Source organism: Bos grunniens, chromosome 22, assembly GCF_055505025.1.
Source record: "Bos grunniens cultivar Pamir isolate PY7600 chromosome 22, Bosgru_T2T1.0, whole genome shotgun sequence".
Taxonomy (NCBI): Eukaryota; Metazoa; Chordata; class Mammalia; order Artiodactyla; family Bovidae; genus Bos; species Bos grunniens.
Window position 1 is genome coordinate 56,920,941 of NC_141186.1, and position 14,913 is coordinate 56,935,853.

Consider the following 14,913-nt stretch of genomic DNA (forward strand, 5'->3'; position numbering starts at 1 on the left):
CTACCTTACTTGAGAAAGCTGGTCATAACTCATGAAAATGATATTCTGAACACTTAGGGGTCACACTCCACAGTGTGAAAAAGTGCTGAGTTACAGTCTGGGAGAGAAAGAGACTTAAGTTTTGGAAGTCTTCCTTGAAGAAGCTGGCTGTTAAGAAGGTACTTATTCTGTCCTTGTTTGATGCATGCTGGATACTATTTTAATTACATAATAGTCCCCCCTTACCTGTGAAGGATACTTTCTTAAGTGTCTGCCCCCCACTCCCCCATGGGTGTCTGAAACTACAGGTAGTTCAGAACTCTTGTACTGTTTTATGCTGTACATACATATATACATATGATAAAATTTAATTTATAAATTAGGCCCAGTAAGAGATATTCGAATTGCCAGCATCACAACTCTTGGACTTTTGCCCTGCTGCGACAGCCCACCTGATAACCCAGAAGACCGATAAAGGACTACAGAGCAGGTGGAACATGTAGTGTGGGTGTGCCGGGCAGAGGGATGGTTCACATCCTGGCAGGAGGGGGCGAATTGGTGTGAGATTTCATCACACTACTCAGAAATCAAAAAGCTTTGAAAGGCGTGCAGTTTAAAGCTTAGGAATTATTCATTCTGAACTTTTCTATTTAATATTTTCAGACGGGTAACTGAAACTGCAGCACGCTAAGCTTTCTAAGATGGGGCACTACTGTACCAACCAGGAGGGCCCAGAGAAGGCAGCTGAAATGGATCTCAAGATAGAATTTAGCAGATTATTCAGGGGTTTGGTCCTCGACTCTTCCTTGAGTCCCCTTGCTGCATAATTCAGGGCAATGTGCTTTCTAGTGTGGTTCTTTCGTTCGCTCCCGAACTCCCTGGTGGCTCCGATGGTAAAGAATCTGCCCGAAATGCAGGAGACCTGAGTTCAGTCCCTGAATTAGGAAAATCCCCTGGAGAAGGAAATGACTACCCAGTCCAGTATTCTTGTCTGGAGAATTCCATGGACAGAGGAGCCTGGAACAGAGGGCTGCAGTCCATGGAGTCAAGAGTTGGACATGATTTAGCAACTAAACCACTACCCATGAAACTCAGTACTATTAGAATTTCTAAACCACTTTTTAACTTAGATATAGGATAGATATCATTCTCTAACTTTCTAAAAGAATATTCATGCAGAGAATAAGTGAGGTCGAATGATTATGACAAGTGAACTATGATAGTGAAAGCAAACATTTTGAAATAGAAAGATTCGGCTTTAAAAAGAGTTTAGACTACAAAACCTTCAAATTCCAGTGTGATAGATGAAGCATGAAGTCAATAAAAGGCAGACTTTTTGGTGAACCTATGGAGGCTGTCAGCCTCAGAAATTATGCTAGAAGTAATAGATTTAGGGAAATTTGGATCAACTAATGATTAACAGATATAGACTAAGTGACTCAGGAAAGCTATGATACCTATTAATTAATGAATTGCACCCCCCCCCCCTTTAATCATAAAATGTCAACTCCTGTGGTGTCTTTCAGAGACTGGATTTGGGGGTAAGCCCATTTTGGCACATCTTTAATGGAAGAGTCATGGAGGAAGCAAAGTAGAGTAGGATCTAGGTTTGATTTCTGTGTTGTTCTGTAATGGGGATGACTGGAGGAGAAGGGGTATGAATGCAGAAGGAAGCAGCTTGAAACCAGTTGAGCCTAGCCTGTTCTAGAATGTTCTGTTCTAGAATAGGCTAGAATTCATGTTAAGTAAATTGTAGGCTTCCTAAAATTATAGCAGTTTGCTATCATAATGAGATTGTGAATATGTTGTGTCCTTTCTGGTAAAAGGTCGATGTTTAGCTTGTCGAATACAAATTCTTAGGCTGTCTCACTATATATATATATATAAACACAGAAGTGTGTACAATCAGGGTCTTTTGACATAATAAAGCTACTACTTTGTATTTGTGAAGAGAGTTATCTAAAAAGTTATTTTTTAATCATGGGACAGAAAGGAGCTTTTAAAATTAGGTTCCATATAAACTTTTTGTTTCCAAAGTTATCTTCAAATGGCGTACTGAACAATCCTCTTTTACACAATACACTTTTATAAGTAAGGATTGAAAAAGTTGGATAAATACCAAGAAATACTTTATGAACATTTTAAACTTCTTTTTTTAAATGTTTGATTTACTTTTGGTATTACACAGCACATTTAGTCCTTTGAAGTATTTTTTAAAAGATGATGTCATTGGCCCCATCTTGAGAAGTGTGAAAGTGTTAACCACTCAGTCGTATCTGACTTTTTGCGACCCCATGAACTGTAGCCCACCAGGCTCCTCTGTCCATGGGATTTCCCAGGCAGGAATACTGAAGTGGGTTACCATGCCCTCCTCCAGGGGATCTTCTTGACGACCCAGCTAGTAAACCTGGGTCTCTTCCCTGGTGACTCAGACGATTAAAGAATCTGCCTGCAATGCAGGAGATCTGGGTTCGATCCCTGGATGGGAAAGTTGCCCTGGAGAAGGGAATAGCAACTCACTCCAGTATTCTTGGCTGAAGAATCCTATGGACAGAGGAGCTTGGTGGGCTACAGTCCATGGGGTTGTACACGACTGAGCGACCAACACTGTCTGCATTGCAAGCAGATTCTTTGCCATTTGAGCCACCAGGGAAGCCCTGGACCCATCTTATGGATGAATAATTTACAATTTTAGCAATAATGTCCAGTAGTTTTTCTATTTAAATATGAAAATATGAAATACTCTGTAATTAAAGTTTGAAAATTTTCTTATTAATTTTCAGGAGTTCTTTGTATGTTAGGAATGATAATCCTCTTATTATATTCTTGTGTTGTAGGGAAGTATATATGTCTTGTTTTAAATTATTTCTTCTGATATAATGAATTTCTCTATTCATAAGAGAATGTGTTTGTTTTGAAACTTTTCTTGGGAACTGTGAAAGACCTTTTACTATCAGAAGTAGATTTCTACTTTGGACTGTCTAATTTTATGATATCTTTAGGATATGTGTGGCTGTGTATATATATATTTTAACTTAGAGCATTTGGTCAACAGATCAGAGGGAGAGATCATAATATTATAAACTAGATTTATATTTACAGTGTGCATACTTTTACATTTGGGAGTAGTATCAATGGGGTTTCTGAATGTCTTCATTTAATATTGAAGTATGTTGGCTGCTATATGGTTTTTTAGAAGACTCTTTATTCTTATTTTTAGATGTGTATCCTTTCTTGTTAATCGATTACAGAATACTTTGGCTTACAGCTTCCTGTGATACAGAGGTCAGCACTGGGGCAACTGGTAGGGCCCTCAGCCTTTCTGGTCTTGTCTGCTTATCTCAGCGTGCCTTACAGTTAGGGTTCATCGTGTTCTGTGAGTGGCATGAAAAAGGCACTGCTTTAGCATGCTTCTTAGCCTGTAAGTGGTCTTGATATAGACATGGAAACTTCAAAGTTATGAATGATAAATAATCAAAAACTTGAGAATTAGAGTGGATTTGCTTTTGTCAGTTTTTACTAACAGTTATTGTAATGTGTTCCTACTAAGTACCAGCGTTATTTTCTAAGTGCCTACAGTAGGACACAGAATTGGTCATAAAATAACTATGATCTTGAATTTAGGCTGCAGTTAAGTCAACGGCACCCCACTCCAGTACTCTTGCCTGGCAAATCCCATGGACGGAGGAACCTGGTGGGCTGCAGTCCATGGGGTCGCTAGAAGTCGGACACGACTGAGTGACTTCCCTTTCACTTTTCACTTTCATGCATTGGAGAAGGAATGGCAACCCACTCCAGTGTTCTTGCCTGGAGAATCCCAGGGACGGGGGAGCCTGGTGGGCTGCCGTCTATGGGGTCGCACAGAGTTGGACACGACTGAAGTGACTTAGCAGTAGCAGTAAGTCTTGTAGGTGGGTTCTTTAGCCAATAGATTATAATGCAGAATGCAGTTTATTGCAGTTTGTCTTTTGCTGAATAATGGGTTTGTTTTTTTTTTTTTTAAAAGATGTACTACCAGATGGAGATTTAATTTACATTTACTAGTTCTTGACAGGTCTTTTCTTTTAAAATATACTTTTTTGCAGCATTATTCTGGTTCCTAACTGAATTCATTTAATAAATATTTGAGTGCTTTTGTGATCCAGGTACTGTATCAAGGACTTAAGAATACAGTAGTGAACAAGATTGGCAGGAGTCACTGGCAAGATTGGCATGGAGCAGAAAAAGGGTGGGAGGCACTGACCAAAATCTGTAAACAGTTAACATAAGTGGTAAGTGGCATGAAGAAAGACTGGGTTATTTGATGGGGGTAGGGCTGTGGAGTCTTACAGTTAGGGTGGAGAAAGCGTCTCTAAATGATATTTTAAGTAAAGCCCTTAATGCTCTGAAAAGGACAGCTTGGCTGTTGGTGGAGGCTTCGGCTTTCCAGGTGAAGGGAACAGAACGTTCAGAAGTACTGAGCTGTGCAGCTTGATGGGAGTTTAGCTTTTATTCTGAGCCACACCTTTTCAGGCTACTGAGATGCTCAGATAAGTCTTTTCTGTTTAGTTGGGCAAAAAGGTCTAGGGAAAAGAAGCTGTAGATGTCCCTAAAAAGTGACCTCATGGTAATAGAATTAGGAATGTGTTGGAGCTTGGGTGGTGTCAGAAAGAAATGGGAGGCAGTGCGTCATGGTCCTGCCCCTTGAAGGCTGTAGGATCTTGTCCTGTCCCTCCCCCTTACACAGATAGGCTTCTCGTGTAGTAGTAAAATATAAAAAGCAAAACGTAGATATATATAAAGTAAAAATTTATATATACTAAATATATTTAGTTATTGGCTGAAATAGTTATTGGCACGTTGTTTATTACTCTAGATTTTTCACCTTTAAAAAATGATTTTAGATTTTTCTCCTTTCTAGATTAGTATGAAAGAGGTTCAGACTACATTTTCATTTTGCCTTGGGTTGCTTTTTGTATCTCTGCACATACAGAGCGACTTTGTCACATGGGAGTTCACATGAAGGTCTCTCTTGTTAAGTATCCATCTTTTCCCCAGGTTTTCAAGGAAAGAACAACCCTGTAGTGAAGATGCTTATCCATATCTCTTTTTTGTTTTTCGGCTGTGCCCTGCGACATGTGGGATCTTAGTTCCCCAGCCAGGGACTGAACCCGTGCCCCCGCATTGGCGGTGCAGAGTCTTAACCACGGAGCATCATTGAATTACCAAGTTAGTCTTTAAGAACATTTCAGATTTTTAATAGTTTTTTTGTTTTTAACAATCAGATCAGTTGCTCAGTTGTGTCCGACTCCTTGCGACCCCATGCATCACAGCATGCCAGGCCTCCCTGTCCATCACCAACTCCCAGAGTTCACTGAGACTCAACGTCCACCGAGTCAGTGATGCCATCCAGCCATCTCATCCTCTGTCATCCCCTTCTCCTCTTGCCCCCAATTCCTCCCAGCATCAGAGTCTTTTCCAATGAGTCAACTCTTCGCATGAGGTGGCCAAAGTACTGGAGTTTCAGCTTTAGCATCATTCCTTCCAAAGAAATCCCAGGGCTGATCTCCTTCAGAATGGACCGGTTGGATCTCCTTGCAGTCCAAGGGACTCTTGAGTCTTCTCCAACACCACACTTCAAAAGCATCAATTCTTCGGCGCTCAGCCTTCTTCACAGTCCAACTCTCACATCCATACATGACCACAGGAAAAACCATAGCCTTGACTAGACGAACCTTTGTTGGCAAAGTAATGTCTCTGCTTTTGAATATGCTATCTAGGTTGGTCATAACTTTCCTTCCAAGGATAAGCGTCTTTTAATTTCATGGCTGCAGTCACCATCTGTAGTGATTTTGGAGCCCAGAAAAATAAAGTCTGACACTGTTTCCACTGTTTGCCCATCTATTTCCCATGAAGTGATGGGACCGGATGCCATGATCTTCGTTTTTCTGAATGTTGAGCTTTAAGCCAGCTTTTTCACTCTCCACTTTCACTTTCATCAAGAGGCTTTTGAGTTCCTCTTCACTCTCTGCCATAAGGGTGCTGTCATATGCATATATGAGGTTATTGATATTTCTCCCGGCAATCTTGATTCCAGCTTGTGCTTCTTCCAGCCCAATGTTTCTCATGATGTACTCTGCATATAAGTTGAATAAGCAGGGTGACAATATACAGCCTTGACGAACTCCTTTTCCTATTTGGAACCAGTCTGTTGTTCCATGTCCAGTTCTAACTGTTGCTTCCTGACCTGCATACAGATTTCTCAAGAGGCAGATCAGGTGGTCTGGTATTCACATCTCTTTCAGAATTTTCCACAGTTTATTGTGATCCACACAGTCAAAGGCTTTGGCATAGTCAATAAAGCAGAAATAGATGTTTTTCTGGAACTTTTCTTGCTTTTTCCGTGATCCAGCGGATGTTGGCAATTTGATCTCTGGTTCCTCTGCCTTTTCTAAAACCAGCTTGAACATCAGGAAGTTCATGGTTCACATATTGCTGAAGCCTGGCTTGGAGACTTTTGAGCATTACTGTACTAGCGTGTGAGATGAGTGCAATTGTGTGGTAGTTTGAGCATTCTTTGGCATTGCCTTTCTTTGGGATTGGAATGAAAACTGACCTTTTCCAGTCCTGTGGCCACTGCTGAGTTGTCCAGATTTGCTGGCATATTGAGTGCAGCACTTTCACAGCATCATCTTTCAGAATTTGAAATAGCTCAACTGGGATTCCATCACTTCCACTAGCTTTGTTCGTAGTGATGCTTTCTAAGGCCCACTTGACTTCACAATATTCTCCAAAAAATTTTGTCAAGACTTTATGAGAGTGATGCCAGATAGTGATGCTGTCTCTAAACTTCTCTAGTTTCCTCAGCTGTCAGCTCAGAATAGTTAGTATCTATCGTCCCTTCTGGATTCAGGCATGTGAGGTGAGAAAGAGCTTACCGCATAGTGGGGGTGCAGACAGAAGCTTCTGGTACAAAGCAAGATGTTTGGATTAAATGATCTTTAACTCTGGGCCATTTTAGCTCTGACTAAATGATTTCAAGTGTCAGTTCACGTATGACAAGGTAAGGACTCTGGAATCAGATAGAGCTGCCCAGTTCTGAATCCCATCTTTGCCAGGTAGAGTGAAATGGATGTCATTTCCACCTAGAGTATCCCCTAAGGATCAGGGTGGACAATATGAATGGGGTGTATGCAGCATATACTCATTCTCATGATAGGTAGTGGGCATCTAGTAAATGGTAACTACTGCTGACGATGCTGATAATAAGATAAAACAACTTTCTGAAGGAGGAAGGCTTGAGAAGGATGGGTTCCCTGTCGACCTCACTGTTCTGTAAAGGTGGAAGCACCTCTCACTTGTGCCGAGATTGATTGCCTTCAGGGTGGTATGGCTGTGGACCCCCTGTCACCTCTGCATGGTGGCTGACTCCCAGCCGGTGCCAGGGCATGGCACGGCCTCACTGCAGAGTATCTCCAACTTACTTTCATTGTGTGAATGTCTGTGGACTTCAACTGCGGTTTTCTTGTTGCCCTATTAAAACATTTGATTACTTTTTGTTAGGTTACTATCTCTGCATCTGTTTGTAAGCTTTGTTTCCACACTAAAATTGGACTCCAATGAATGTTATGTTGGAAAGTTCATGTACTTTATATATAAACAGATACAGAATCTGGTTATTTTACTTAGCAACCTGGATGTTCTTGGGCAGGTAGCATGGTTTTCCTCTGCCTCATTTGTTTAAAAATTAAAGCATGGTTGGAGGAAGGTATTTAAAATCTTTCTGGGTCCTTATTATAGATTAAATGAGATAATTTATATATAAAGTGTCTAACACACATCTTACAAAAACTGGTTTCTTTTTGTTCTTCAAAGGCAGAAAATGATGGCTTACACTTTTTTTTTTGTATTTCTCATAGTACTAATGTGTTACTAATATTCAAAGGTAGTTTGTGCTTAATATACAATAACAAAAGAAAAAGTGGAACTGAAAAAGCATTAGACTAGACCTAGGCTATGTTCCATGTTGGCTCTTACCTGGTTGTATAACCCTTGATGAGTCTTTTGATCTCTAGTCCCCATCTTGTTCATTTTTGAGTTGTCTGTCTATTATATACTATAATAGAAGTTTTCTGAATAATGTATTTAAGCAGAATATGTCACCTACAAAAAAACCCACATAGTACTGTTTTCACAGTTACTCTGTATATTGTATTGTTGAGCTAATTAATTTTACTCAAGAATTATTATTTTTTTTGTTAGCTTGAAGTGCTGCGTAAGCTGCATCAATGGAGCACATACAGGGCGCCTGGAAGACGATCAGCAACGGTTTCGGATTCAAAGACACGGTGTTTGACGGCACCAGCTGCATCTCCCCTACAATAGTTCAGCAATTTGGCTATCAGCGTCGGGCGTCAGATGATGGCAAACTTACGGACCCTTCTAAGACAAGCAACACTATCCGTGTGTTTTTGCCAAACAAGCAAAGAACAGTGGTACGTAAACATTCCTCTCCTAAAATGTAGCTGTCCATCACCTATAAAAACATTACAGATCATGTTGCCCATCTTATAGATAGCAAACATCTTCACTGTCACTAGAGTCTTTATTTTTAAATTTTATTTTAGTGTCTTGTAGTCGCACCTTTGTTTTGGATTGAGGTGTTGTTGATTTACACTGTTGTGTGAGTTTCAGGCATGCAGCACAGTGACTCCAGCATATATATATGCTTTAGATAACTTTCCGCTGTGCGTTATTACAAGATGTTGAATAGTTCTCCATGTTATACAGGAGATCCTTGTTTCTAATCTATTTAATGTATTGCAGTTTGTTTCTGTTAATTCCACACTCCTGACTTATCCCACCTTTCTTTCCCCTCTCCTTTGGTAATAAGCTTGGTTTCTATGACTGGTCTGTTTTGATTTTGTATGTAGATTCATCTGTCTTTAGATTACACATTTAAATGATAATTACATAATATTTGTTTTCTCTTTCTGACTGACTGCACTTAGTATGATAATCTTAAATGGCAGTAGTTCATTTTTCTTTATGGCTGAGTAATACATTGGTGGACACTGGGGTCGTTTCCATGTCTTGTGTATCGTAAATAGTGCTGTGAACACTGAGTGCATGTATGTTTTTGAATTAGTTTATGTCTTTTTTGGATATGTGCCCAGGAGTGGGATTGCTGGATCATATAGTAACTCTGGTTTTTGTTTTGTAAGGAACCTCTATCCTGTTTTTCCTCGTGTGTGTACAAATTTTCATTCCCACCAACAGTGTAAGAGGGTTCTACTTAGAGTCTTTGTTAATTGAGTTTCTAGTTGTAGATTTTATTGCTTTATATTCTCTTCACACCCCCTTGCTTTTTTCTTTCTAGCTCTTGGCCTTCCTTCGACTTAGTCTTGCCTAGACGGTCTTTTCTGACAATTCACCTAAACAAATAGTACATTTTAAAGAAAATATTTACTGAAATGTAGTTGATTTACAATATTGTGTCTCAGATATATAACACGGTGAATCGTTTATGCAGAGACATAGATCCGGTGTTTTTAATACTCTCTTCCCGTATAGGCCGTTGTCGAGTACTGAGTAGAGCTCCCTGTGCTGCAGCAGGTCCTTACTAGTTACAGTTTTATATATAGTCGTGTGTATAGGTCAGTCCCAGTCTCCCAATTTATTCCTCCTCCTCCCTACCCTCTGGTAACCATAGACTTGTTTTTTTTTTTTAGACTTGTTTTTTATATCTAACTTTCTGCTTTGTAGATAAGCTCATTTGTACCCTGTTTTTAGATCCCATGTGAAGGTGATATCATGATGTTAGTGTTTGTCTTGCTCTGTCTTCACTCAGTATAACAATCTCTAGGTCCGTCCATGTTGCTGCAGACGGAGCGTTTCATTCTTTCCTATGGCTGAGTAGTATTCCGTTGTATATATGTGTACCACATCTGTATCCATTCCTCTGTTGGTGGACATTTAGGTTCTTTCCATGACCTGGTTATTGTAAGTAGTGCTGCAGTGAATGTTGGGGTGTCTGTATCTTTAGAATTATAATTTTCTCCAGATATGTCCAGGAGTGGGATTGCTGAATCATAATGGTAGTTCAGTTTTTAGTTTTTTAAGGAACTTCCATTCTCTTCTTCTCAGTGGCTGTATCAACTTACGTTCCCCCCAGCAGTGTAGGAGGGTTCCCTTTTCTCCACACCCTCTGTGGCATTTATTATTTGTATTAGATTTTTTTGATGGTGGCCATTCTGACTGGTGTCAGGTGAATATAGTACATTCTTAATGGGGATGTATTTCAAAGGGCTCTTTTAGAAATCCCCTTAGACATTTCTGGCTAATTACAAACTTTGTTCAGTGTATTAAAGCAAACTGTTCATTTAAAAATTTTTGATACACAGTCAAGTATATAGAAGAAAATAAAATTACCTGGAAAAAAATTATTTTAGTACATTTCCTAGGTTCTGGGGCAAAGCTGGAGGTAGCCTGGAAACCAAGCTTTTTTCCACGGCCCTGGACTAGCCAGTTATTCCTGTGTAGCTTCTGACACAAAATCTCAACTTTTCTAAGAAATTACTGCTCAAAACCTTCTTCCTATTCTGGGAGGCGGTGGGGGAAACACCACCTGAAACCAGAAAGTGAAGCTGTGCTACTCGTGCTTGGTGTGTGACTGTCCTGCACCGATGCGGTGCGGGAGAACCTCTGTTCAGAACATCAGGCGTCATCCTTTCCCGCCCTCTGTTCTTTGTGTAGAATCGGTGCCTTGTGTTTATTCTGTGTTCCAAGGTTGGGAAGTGCAGTGCAGAGTTTTCTTTCTAACAGTTCCACTCTCTCCTCTTTACTGAAATTTCCTTTTACTTTTGTGAAACCTAAAGAGCCTGCCAGTTACGGTGTCATACATTAAGGTACATTTTTAAACTGAAGGCAAAACTCAAAGGCATTTAAAGTTTGAGTAAATTTATTTTTGTTCCCTTTCCTGGAAATGAAACTTTAATGACTGGCAAAATAAAGAATAATAATAATAATCTCCTTATTTCAGCAGTAATCTTTTGTTTGCAAAGTGAGTTTTCTCATTAATTTTCTGACCTTAAGAAAGTGGGAAGTGTGACTGTGTCGGGCAGCTGAAGACCCTCTGGTGCTGCTTCCGGGTGTTGCTGCCCCTGTCTTCTCCACCCCTGTCTACCCATTTGCCTGCAGACTGGGAACCTTAGTTTTGCACAATAGTTTAAGTGTTTAGGCCTTTAAGACAACGAGGCCCAAATTTAAATCCTTGTATTGCCTTTTATAAGCTGTATCATGACAAGTTACATAATATTCTGAGCCTCTGTTCCTGACCTTCATGAAATGAGGCTGATGCTAGCTACAGTGACTAATTTCACAAGTAAAATGGTAGTTATGATAGTTTCTGGAGGAGGAAATGGCAACCCACTCCAGTATTCTTGCCTGGAGAATCCCAGGGACACAGGAGCCTGGTGGGCTGCCGTCTATGGGGTTGCACAGAGTCGGTCACAGCTGGAGCGACTTAGCGGCAGCAGGATGGTTTCTGAGAGTTTCCTACATCAGTGTGTCCTCGATAGCCTTCAGCTGAGTGCAGCTGGGGGCTGGGGACCACCGATTTGAAAAGCATGACACCTGCAGCAGCTTTTGAGAAGGTTCTATCAGAGAAAGCTAGTTTCTCTTGTTTCTTTGACCAGAGGTGGACTGTGTGCTTCTGATAGAAACACTCACACACTGAGAGAGCCAGGACCTGTGTCAAATACTGTGCAGTAGTACTCTGAAAACTGAAAAGTGATTTCGGTGACATTTAATCTTCATTAGAAGCCAGAGCTCCAAGAGCGAGACGGTTCTTTGCTGCTGCTGCTGCTAAGTCGCTTCAGTCGTGTCTGACTCTGTGCGACCCCAGAGACGGCAGCCCACCAGGCTTACCCGTCCCTGGGATTCTCCAGGCAAGAACACTGGAGTGGGTTGCCATTTCCTTCTCCAATGCATGAAAGTGAAAAGTGAAAGTGAAGTCGCTCAGTCGTGTCTGACTCTTAGCGACCGCATGGACTGCAGCCTACCAGGCTCCTCTGTCCATGGATTTTCCAGGCAAGAGTACTGGAGTGGGGTGCCATGAGATGGTTCTTTAAATATCCTCTAATCCAGTGGGGTTCCCAAACGTGGCTGGTATCAGAGTACCCAGCTCCAGGGGTACCTTGAAGGAGGAAGGCGTCATGTGCTGGCCGGCTCGGCCAGTCAGCTGTTTCTAGTCATCCCCAGGTTGCTTCACTGCCGGAGCCCAGAATGACTGTTATAATCACTTAGTGGGCTCCAGAGATTCGTCAGACCGTAACTGATGACAGCACGTATCCATGGGGAGTCCAGAGAGAAGAGTGACAGAGAGGGTGTATGTGTGATAAGTGATTTTTAGAATAATTAGTAGTCGCTTGGTTTTTGAGTTTTTCTTGTCATTTGTTTTGTGAATGTGTGTCTCTCTGACTTACTGCTGCTGCTTTTTACTAGATGAGTGATTGGATCAGAGCTCAGGCTCTTTAATTACCACTGGAATCACGTCAGAAGCAGCTTAAGCTACAGATTCCTGAGCTTCGGTCAGGATGAACTGAATCAGATGAGTGTGTTAGAGGGGGCAGGCTGGGAAAATACATTTTCCCAGGCTCCTCGGATGACTCTAATACCAGCCACGTTTGGGAACCCCGCTGGATTAGAGGATATTTAAAGAACTGTCTCGCTCTTGGAGCTCTGGCTTCTAATGAAGATTAAATATCACCGATATCACTTTTCAGTTTTCAGAGTACTACTGCACAGTATTTGACGCAGGTCCTGGCTCTCTTACTGCGTGAGTGTTTATTACTTTTCATTGTCTTCATTCTTGGTGTCTTCACAGTTCAGATCAGTCTCTCCCTTTACTGAGTTGTTTTGTTTCTGAAAAGCTGGAAGTTAGTGGGATATTTCTAAGGATATCACTGCTTCAAGAAGCCTTAAAAATAAACTTGTGAAACATTGAAGATGGACAGTTGAAAATATTCTAAACCTTTAAAATAAAAAATCACTTACCTCTCTCTGGAAAGGGGCTGGATTGGCCACTGGCAGCTGTCACATTTTCAGCAGAAGGACTCCACTGTGGGCAGTTTGCAAACACTGCAAATCTCATTCTGCTCACCCTGCTGCCCATTCTGAGTGTAGTTGCCTTCCTTTTGATTAAGTTTATTGGCTTTAAAAACACTGTATAGGGCTCTTACTGAAATGCTTAAAATCTTGGTTGAAATGTTTATCTAGCTGCTGATATTAGCATGCTGGGTGCTCACACTTTCTGTTAGGCTCTGAAGTGCCTACTGAGCTCCTGAGGACCGGGTACATGGGGGTATGAAGGGGTCTATACTGCTGAGACTACTGGATGGGTGTGCACACGTGTTTAAACCAGCAGTGCTGTTTGCCCTGACAGCGGGGCAGAGGCTTTATTTCCTCCACTACCTTCTTGCCCCCCTCTACTGTGCAGTGTATGTGAGACGGCTTTTTGGTTAGGAAGATGAACCATTTTGTTGAAAATAAGTTGAAATACAAATTTTTTTGATACAAAGAACTCATGTCATAGATTGGATTGGTTAATTTTCATTTCTGGTGGATATTTATGTTTGCATGAATATTTCATTGAGTCAAACAACTTCAGTCAATTCAGTTCAGTCGCTCAGCTGCAGCATGCCAGGCCTCCCTGTCCATCACCAGCTCCCAGAGTTTACCCAAACTCATGTCCATTGAGTTGGTGATGCCATCCAACCATCTCATCCTCTGTCGTGCCCTTCTCCTCCTGCCCTCAATCTTTCCCAGCATCAGGGTCTTTTCAAATGAGTCAGCTCTTTACATCAGGTGCCCAAAGTATTGGAGTTTCAGCTTCAACATCAGTCCTTCCAATGAACACCCAGGACTGATCTCCTTTAGGATGGACTGGTTGGATCTCCTTGCAATCCAAGGGACTCTCAAGAGTCTTCTCCAACACCACAGTTCAAAAGCATCAATTCTCCTGTGCTCAGCTTTCTTTATAGTCCAACTCTCACATCCATACATGACCATTGGAAAAACCATATCCTCGACTCGACAGACGTTTGTTGACAAAGTAATGTCTGCTTTTTAATATGCTGTCTAGATTGGTCATAACTTTCCTTCCAAGGAGTAAGCATCTTTTAATTTCATGGCTGCAGTCACCATCTGCAGTGATTTTGGAGCCCCCCAAAATAAAGTCAGCCACTGTTTCCACTGAGACCGGATGCCATGATCTTAGTTTTCTGAATGTTGAGCTTTAAGCCAACTTTTTCTCTCTCCTCTTTCACTTTCATCAAAAGGCTCTTTAGTTCTTCTTCACTTGTAGATGGTGTCATCTACATATCTGAGGTTATTGATATTTCTCCCGGCAATCTTGATTCCAGCCTGTGCTTCCTCCAGCCCACCGTTTCTTATGATGTGCTCTGCATCTAAGTTAAATAAGCAGGGTGACAGTATACAGCCTTGATGTAGTCCTTTTCCTATTTGGAATCAGTCTGTTGTTCCATGTCCAGTTCTAACTGTTGCTTCCTGACCTGCATACAGGTAGAAAGGGAAAGTTGATCATTTTCTCTCTCCCAACTACTCTCTCTTGGGGCTTCCCTGGTGGTTCAGTGTTAAAGAATCTGCTTGCCAATGCAGGAGACGTGGGTTTGATTTCTGGGACGGGGAGATCCTCTGGAGAAGGAAATGGCTACTCACTCCAGTATTCTTGCCTTGGAAATCCCTTGGGAAATTCCATGTAGCCTGGTGGGCTATGGTCCATAGAGTCAAAAAGAGTCAGACACATCTTAGTGACTAAACAACAAGAAACCACTTTCTCTTAGGGGTAAGAGCTATTTTTTCACATGCATATGACATATATAGACATATATAGGTTCCCCACCCTTTAAATAATCTTCTTGTCATTGTTCAGTT

At 41.3% G+C, this 14,913-nt stretch overlaps 1 protein-coding gene across 7 annotated transcripts in view; it reads left to right on the forward strand.

Moving 5' to 3' along the window:
* RAF1 (Raf-1 proto-oncogene, serine/threonine kinase) overlaps positions 1 to 14,913 on the forward strand; it is a 75,906-nt gene that overhangs the window by 37,365 nt on the left and 23,628 nt on the right. For 6 of the 7 annotated variants that reach the window (XM_086368685.1, XM_086368688.1, XM_086368687.1 and 3 more), the window contains exon 2: positions 8,221 to 8,453. In XM_086368685.1, the coding sequence (XP_086224811.1) occupies positions 8,247 to 8,453 (207 nt within the window). In that variant the 5' untranslated portion in view covers positions 8,221 to 8,246. Of the gene's footprint in view, positions 1 to 4,129; positions 4,251 to 8,220; positions 8,454 to 14,913 lie in introns of those variants that run through there. The other variant, XM_086368691.1, reaches the window with a different exon arrangement.